Consider the following 7,427-nt stretch of genomic DNA (forward strand, 5'->3'; position numbering starts at 1 on the left):
CCTCCATTTACGTTCAGCTTTCCTGCATTCTCTTTTCAGGTTTTTGACCGTAGTGGTGTTTCTCCATGGTGTTTTCTGTTTGATCAAGGTGCTCTTGATTCTTATCGGTGCAACAGCTTCCATTACATTAAAAATTTTCAAGTTAACCTAACCTAACCTAACCTAAACCTAAACCTAACCTAAGGTTAGGTAACCTAACCTAACCTAAACCTAACCTAAGGAGGTAGAACCATGCAGAGGTTAGGGTTAGGATTTGAACCCAGGTCACCTACATGAAAGGGGGCAATCTTACCACTTACCACTACACTATCCAGTCCTCCAAGAACATCATTGAGCTAAGAACAGAAGAGCTTTCAAACTCAGGCTCCTCCCAGTGGGTGTGGCCTTTGAGCTGCAGTCCTCAGGCTCCTCCCAGGGGGCGTGGTCTCTGAGCTGCAGTCCTCAGGCTCCTCCCAGTGGGCGTGGCCTCTGAGCTGCAGTCCTCAGGCTCCTCCCAGTGGGCGTGGCCTCTGAGCTGCAGTCCTCAGGCTCCTCCCAGTGGGTGTGGCCTCTGAGCAGCAGTCCTCAGGCTCCTCCCAGTGGGTGTGGCCTCTGAGAAGCAGTCCTCAGGCTCCTCCAAGTGGGTGTGGCCTTTGAGCTGCAGTCCTCAGGCTCCTCCCAGTGGGCGTGGCCTCTGAGCTGCAGTCCTCAGGCTCCTCCCAGTGGGCGTGGCCTCTGAGCTGCAGTCCTCAGGCTCCTCCCAGTGGGTGTGGCCTCTGAGCAGCAGTCCTCAGGCTCCTCCCAGTGGGTGTGGCCTCTGAGCAGCAGTCCTCAGGCTCCTCCAAATGGGCGTGGCCTCTGAGCAGCAGTCCTCAGGCTCCTCCAAATGGGTGTGGCCTCTGAGCAGCAGTCCTCAGGCTCCTCCCAGGGGGTGTGGCCTCTGAGCTGCAGTCCTCAGGCTCCTCCCAGGGGGTGTGGCCTCTGAGCTGCAGTCAGTCGCTGTTTCAGCTCCTCATCTTCATCATTAACAGAGCTGCAGCTGCTGGTGAGTACACGCTCAGTACACGCTCAGTAGTCAGTACTCAGTACTCAGTAGTCAGTAGTCAGTAGTCAGTAGTCAGTACTCAGTACTCAGTAGTCAGTACTCAGCAGTCAGTACTCAGTACTCAGTACTCAGTAGTCAGTAGTCAGCAGTCAGTACTCAGTACTCAGTAGTCAGTACTCAGCAGTCAGTACTCAGTACTCAGTGATAACTCTGTGTTGTTCTTTGTGTTTCAGGTGCCACACTGTGAGCTGTGCTGAGATGAAAATGAAGCGCTCCCTGGGGATCTGCCTGCTGATCTGCTCCACTCTGATCGGACTCGGTACGTTTCATCCTCAGCACTGTTCCAGTTGTTGGGGAAACATTTCTTTGTGGCTGGTGGTCAGTGATGAATGGTTTGTGGGTAAATATGTGAGGTCAGGGGATGAAATGTTTCTGTAACAAACTCTCTTATTTGATATAAACAAACATGCCAGCTCCTTCTGTTCTGAGGGCTCAAACATCTGGCTGAATAAACCTCAGAGCAGAGTTTTCCGGCTGTTTAACCTCTCAGGGGTTAAAACTGGGTTCAGATCTTTGACTGGACCGTCCTCTGTGGATTATTGGAACTTATCGGTCCACCTCTTCTACAGCTTCGGTTTCTGGACAGATTTTCCTCAAACTCCCGCTGACACCACAAAGAATTCATGTTGGATCTGTAATGATCCGGTTTTACATCCATCTGTCCGGATGATCCTGATTTTTGGTGGACTTCCATCTGTCCGGATGATCCTGATCTTTGGTGGACTTCCATCTGTCTGGATGATCCTGATCTTTGGTGGACTTCCATCTGTCCGGATGATCCTGATCTTTGGTGGACTTCCATCTGTCCGGATGATCCTGATCTTTGATGGACTTCAGTTCAAACATCACCAGGATCAAACTCCTGGAGTCCCACTTCGGCTTCGGTCTATGATGAAGGTATTCCAGGACCCTTGGATACTGATTTTGATCTTTCTGGGTCTCAGAGATCTCACCCCACTGGTTAAAGAAAAGATGCTCTGATCATCCCTGATGTGTTGGGAGTTCTGATGAAACTTTTCCCTTAAAGAAGCCGTTTTTCTGTTTGTTACGTTTGACAAATCCTTTCTTAACTGGCAGTCCAACAGTCCTTAGTTTAGTTTGTGTTTTCCTTAAATAAGTCTTAAATGAGATCACCTGTTCATGATTGTAAAGCTTTCCTGACTGGGTTAGGGTTTAGGGTGATGAGGTCCGCACGCTCTGTGGAACTGTTCAGCAACCGAACACATGGGGGCAGCATTCCCCCAGTTTCCCTTCTGATGTGGAAGAGTGTCTCTTCTTCTTCTTCTCATGGAGTCAGACGGACGAATAGGATCTGTGTTCAGCATTAGATCTGTGAGGAGGAATATTTCCCTTCAGAAACTGGATGTGTTTGTGTCCAACCTGAAGAAAAACCTGTTCCACGACCGCTATGATTGGCTGCTCGGCAGGAAGTCAGTTAGATCGGAAACACTACCAGCTCCAACTCATTGGAGTAGTATATTTGAGGTTATATAGAATATCATTTAATCATCATGGTTGGTCATTTAAAAGCTAATAAAAAAACTTTTACAGAGGTCTCAGGATTATACTCTTCTTCAGATGATTCCCACTAACAGAGGAACCCACCTGAGTCCAAACCTTTCAGCTGTGGAAACGCCCTGAAACTTCAGATCACTTTGCAGGTTAGGGTTAGAGTTAACCCTGAGAGTTAGGCTTATGGTTAGGGTTAACCCTGAGAGTTAGGCTTATGGTTAGGGTTAACCCTGAGCGTTAACCCTGAGAGTTAGGGTTATGGTTAGGGTTAACCCTGAGAGTTAACCCTGAGAGTTAGGGTTATGGTTAGGGTTAACCCTGAGAGTTAGGTATTAGAACCCTAAGAGTTAACCCTGAGAGTTACGGTTATGGTTAGGGTTAACCCTGAGAGTTAGGGTTATGGTTAGGGTTAACCCTGAGAGTTAGGTATTAGAACCCTAAGAGTTAACCCTGAGAGTTACGGTTATGGTTAGGGTTAACCCTGAGAGTTAGGGTTATGGTTAGGGTTAACCCTGAGAGTTAGGTATTAGGGTTAGGGTTAACCCTGAGAGTTAGGGTTATGGTTAGGGTTAACCCTGAGAGTTAGGTATTAGGGTTAGGGTTAACCCTAAGAGTTAACCCCGAGAGTTAGGGTTAGGGTTAGGGTTAACCCTGAGAGTTAGGGTTATGGTTAGGGTTAACCCTGAGAGTTAGGTATTAGGGTTAGGGTTAACCCTAAGAGTTAACCCCGAGAGTTAGGGTTATGGTTAGGGTTAACCCTGAGAGTTAGGGTTAGGGTTAGGGTTAACCCTGAGAGTTAGGTATTAGGGTTAGGGTTAACCCTGAGAGTTAGGGTTAGGGTTAGGGTTAACCCTGAGAGTTAGGTGTTAGGGTTAGGGTTAACCCTGAGAGTTAGGTATTAGGGTTAGGGTTAACCCTGAGCGTTAGGTATTAGGGTTAGGTTTAACCCTAAGAGTTAACCCTGAGAGTTAGGGTTATGGTTAGGGTTAACCTTGAGAGTTAACCCTGAGAGTTAACCCTAACTTCCATCTGATCAGAGAATGATCAATGTTTTTAGACCAAGCTCAGCTCACAATCTTGTCTCAGGAGGTGATGATTTAAGACTGATTTCAGGTTCTTCGGCAGCTGAAGGATCCGGACTCATCTGTACCAGAGATTCAGTAGAACCGGTTTAAACTGAACATTTAGGGTTCTTAGGAGTTAAACTTTGCGACCAAAGGAAGGCAGGTCGATGCTCGAGTCTTCACAGACCTGAACTGGAACTCTGTTGCTTTCAGGGTCAGCCATCCGGTGTTTCAGCTGTAAGGACTACACAGCGAGCTGCTCCAAACAACGAGAATGCAGCTATGACGACGCCTGCCTCACGCTCACCGAGAGAGGTACGGCCACACCTGCACACCTGTACACCTGCACACCTGTACATCTGTACACCTGTACACCTGCACACCTGGACACCTGTACACCTGTTCACCTGTACACCTGTACACCTGTACACCTGTACACCTGTACACCTGTTCACCTGTACACCTGTACACCTGTACGCCTGTACACCTGCACACCTGCACACCTGTACACCTGCACACCTGTACATCTGTACACCTGCACACCTGCACACCTGTACATCTGCACATCTGCACACCTGCACACCTGTACACCTGTACACCTGCACACCTGCACACCTGTGCACTTGCACACCTGCACACCTGTACACCTGTACACCTGCACACCTGCGCACCTGTACACCTGTACATCTGCACACCTGTACACCTGCGCACCTGCGCACCTGCACACCTGTACACCTGCACACCTGTACATCTGTACACCTGTACACCTGCACACCTGGACACCTGTACACCTGTTCACCTGTCCACCTGTACACCTGTACGCCTGTACACCTGCACACCTGCACACCTGTACATCTGCACATCTGCACACCTGCACACCTGTACACCTGTACATCTGCACACCTGCGCACCTGCGCACCTGCACACCTGTGCACCTGTACACCTGTACATCTGCACACCTGCACACCTGTGCACTTGCACACCTGTACATCTGCACACCTGCACACCTGTACACCTGCACACCTGCACACCTGTGCACTTGCACACCTGCACACCTGTACACCTGTACACCTGCACACCTGCGCACCTGTACACCTGTACATCTGCACACCTGTACACCTGCGCACCTGCGCACCTGCACACCTGTACACCTGCACACCTGCGCACCTGCGCACCTGTACACCTGTACATCTGCACACCTGTACACCTGCGCACCTGCGCACCTGCACACCTGTACATCTGCACACCTGCACACCTGTACATCTGCACACCTGCACACCTGTACACCTGTACACCTGCACACCTGGACACCTGTACACCTGTTCACCTGTCCACCTGTACACCTGTACGCCTGTACACCTGCACACCTGCACATCTGCACATCTGCACACCTGCACACCTGCACACCTGTACACCTGTACATCTGCACACCTGCACACCTGCGCACCTGCACACCTGTACACCTGCACACCTGTACATCTGCACACCTGCGCACCTGCACACCTGCACACCTGTACACCTGCACACCTGCACACCTGCGCACTTGCACACCTGCGCACCTGTACACCTGTACATCTGCACACCTGTGCACCTGCGCACCTGCGCACCTGCGCACCTGCGCACCTGTACACCTGTACACCTGCGCACCTGCGCACCTGTACACCTGCGCACCTGTACACCTGTGCACCTGTACACCTGTACACCTGCGCACCTGCGCACCTGTACACCTGCGCACCTGTACACCTGTACACCTGCGCACCTGTACACCTGTACACCTGCGCACCTGTACACCTGTACACCTGCACCTTAGGGAGGTTCCCGGGTTAAACAGTGTTAGATGGTGCTGGACCAGGAGGATCCACAGAGACCCTAACCCTGTTACTGTCCTGCAGGTGGGATGACCTTCCGTCAGTGTCTGAAGTATTCAGACTGCGAGTACGGCCGACTGGCCCAGATGTTCCCCCAGGTAACACTTAGTTTACATCTGTGCACGTTGTCACACGCAGCTCAGAAAAGTGCACGCACACCCGGTAACCCTTACCCTAACCCTAACCCTCGACAAAGACTGAAAGTTTGATTCAGTTCACTTCCACAGAAAAAGTTCCATCAGTCCAAAAGCCTAACCCTTATGGGTAACCGATAAGTAATCTAATTCTAAAGAGAAAGCAAACAGGTTCAGTTCATTTTGTCCTGATCTCATGTTCTTCTGAACAAAAACCCATAAACTCAGATAGAAGTTTAGGATCCAAACCCCAACAAACCCCCCAACGGTTTGTTGGGGTTGGGGGGGCCTGAGAAGGTGGGCGCCGTCATCAGAGCATTTCCTCAGAAGCTCCGTGTTGTTGGGTTACAGAACCAAACAGCAGCTTTTAAAACATCCAATCAGAGGTGTCCAGACCTTTTAGCTCCGCCCTAAAATATGCTGACCAATCAGTGAGTCCCAAAGGTATAAGTCTTAAGTTTATTGATCTTTTCTGTCTGATCATTTATTGATCTTTTCTATCTGATCATTTATTGATCTTTTCTATCTGATCATTTATTGATCTTTTCTATCTGATTATTTATTGATCTTTTCTATCTGATTATTTATTGATCTTTTCTATCTGATTATTTATTGATCTTTTCTGTCTGATCATTTATTGATCTTTTCTATTTGATCAGTTATTGATCTTTTCTGTCTGATCATTTATTGATCTTTTCTATCTGATTATTTATTGATCTTTTCTATTTGATCAGTTATTGATCTTTTCTGTCTGATCATTTATTGATCTTTTCTATCTGATTAGTTATTGATCTTTTCTATCAGATCAGTTATTGATCTTTTCTATCTGATCAGTTATTGATCTTTTCTATCTGATCCTCTATTGATCTTTTCTGTCTGATCGTTTATTGATCTTTTCTGTCTGATCATTTATTGATCTTTTCTATCTGATCATTTATTGATCTTTTCTATCTGATCCTTTATTGATCTTTTCTATCTGATCATTTATTGATCTTTTCTATCTGATCTTTTCTATCTGATCATTTATTGATCTCTATCATTCCTCCAGGTGTCCAGCTTCACCTTCAAGTGCTGCAACTCTGACCTGTGTAACTCCGCCCCTTCCACTGCAGCGAGCTCTGTGATTGGTCTGCTGGCCTCTGTGGCGGTCATGTGGTGGTGCATTCACTGAAGACTCTGGAGCGCCCCCTGGTGTCCTCTGTAACTGCAGCAGCTTCTCTAATTGAGTTATTGATCGCTCTGTGTGTGATGCCTAACCGATGCCCACTTATCAGTCACTGTGGTCACTTCATCAGATTTATACATTAGAGGTTCGGATCACATCGTTTTATCATGTAAACACATAAATGTTCATCTCAGAGGAAATTTCCAAAGCTTCACACGAAGATTTTCTGTCTAACTTGGTTTGAAATGGCTCACAGACCTGAAACCAGCCTCCATGTTAATCAATAAAGCTTTAAAAAAGAAAAGTCTGGACTTTTACTCACTTTTTTTATTAAAAAGTCAAAGGTTTTTCATGTTGGTTAATGTTTTATGAAGGAAGAAGAAGAACGTTTGGCTCTGAGGTCGAGCTGAAAACACTGATGGTTTGAAATAACAACATCCCTGATCCCTGAACAGCTCAACATCTGGTTTCTCATACAGAAACATCCCTGATCCATGAACAGCTCAACATCTGGTTTCTCATACAGAAACATCCCTGAACAGCTCAACATCTGGTTTCTCATACAGAAACATCCCTGAACAGGTCAACATCTGGTTTCTC

General features: G+C 47.7%; 1 protein-coding gene across 1 annotated transcript; it reads left to right on the top strand.

Annotated features, from left to right (window-relative positions):
- Window positions 1–1,000: 1,000 nt before the first annotated feature.
- On the top strand, window positions 1,001–7,131 carry LOC142391284 (CD59 glycoprotein-like). The gene is made up of 5 exons (XM_075477051.1): window positions 1,001–1,024; window positions 1,258–1,343; window positions 3,874–3,975; window positions 5,553–5,626; window positions 6,711–7,131. The coding sequence occupies exons 2-5, from the start codon at window positions 1,283–1,285 to the stop codon at window positions 6,831–6,833; spliced, it is 360 nt and encodes a 119-aa protein (XP_075333166.1). The 5' UTR covers window positions 1,001–1,024; window positions 1,258–1,282; the 3' UTR covers window positions 6,834–7,131.
- The last annotated feature ends 296 nt before the right edge of the window (window positions 7,132–7,427 follow it).

Source organism: Odontesthes bonariensis, chromosome 11 (genome assembly GCF_027942865.1).
Source record: "Odontesthes bonariensis isolate fOdoBon6 chromosome 11, fOdoBon6.hap1, whole genome shotgun sequence".
NCBI lineage: Eukaryota > Metazoa > Chordata > Actinopteri > Atheriniformes > Atherinopsidae > Odontesthes > Odontesthes bonariensis.

Coding starts and splice junctions, on each gene's coding strand:
- LOC142391284 (XM_075477051.1), top strand. CDS start 1,283: ATGAAAATGAAGCGCTCCCTGGGGATCTGCCTGCTGATCTGCTCCACT. Junction 3,976..5,552: donor CCTCACGCTCACCGAGAGAG/GTACGGCCACAC, acceptor ACTGTCCTGCAG/GTGGGATGACCTTCCGTCAG. Junction 5,627..6,710: donor TGGCCCAGATGTTCCCCCAG/GTAACACTTAGT, acceptor TCATTCCTCCAG/GTGTCCAGCTTCACCTTCAA.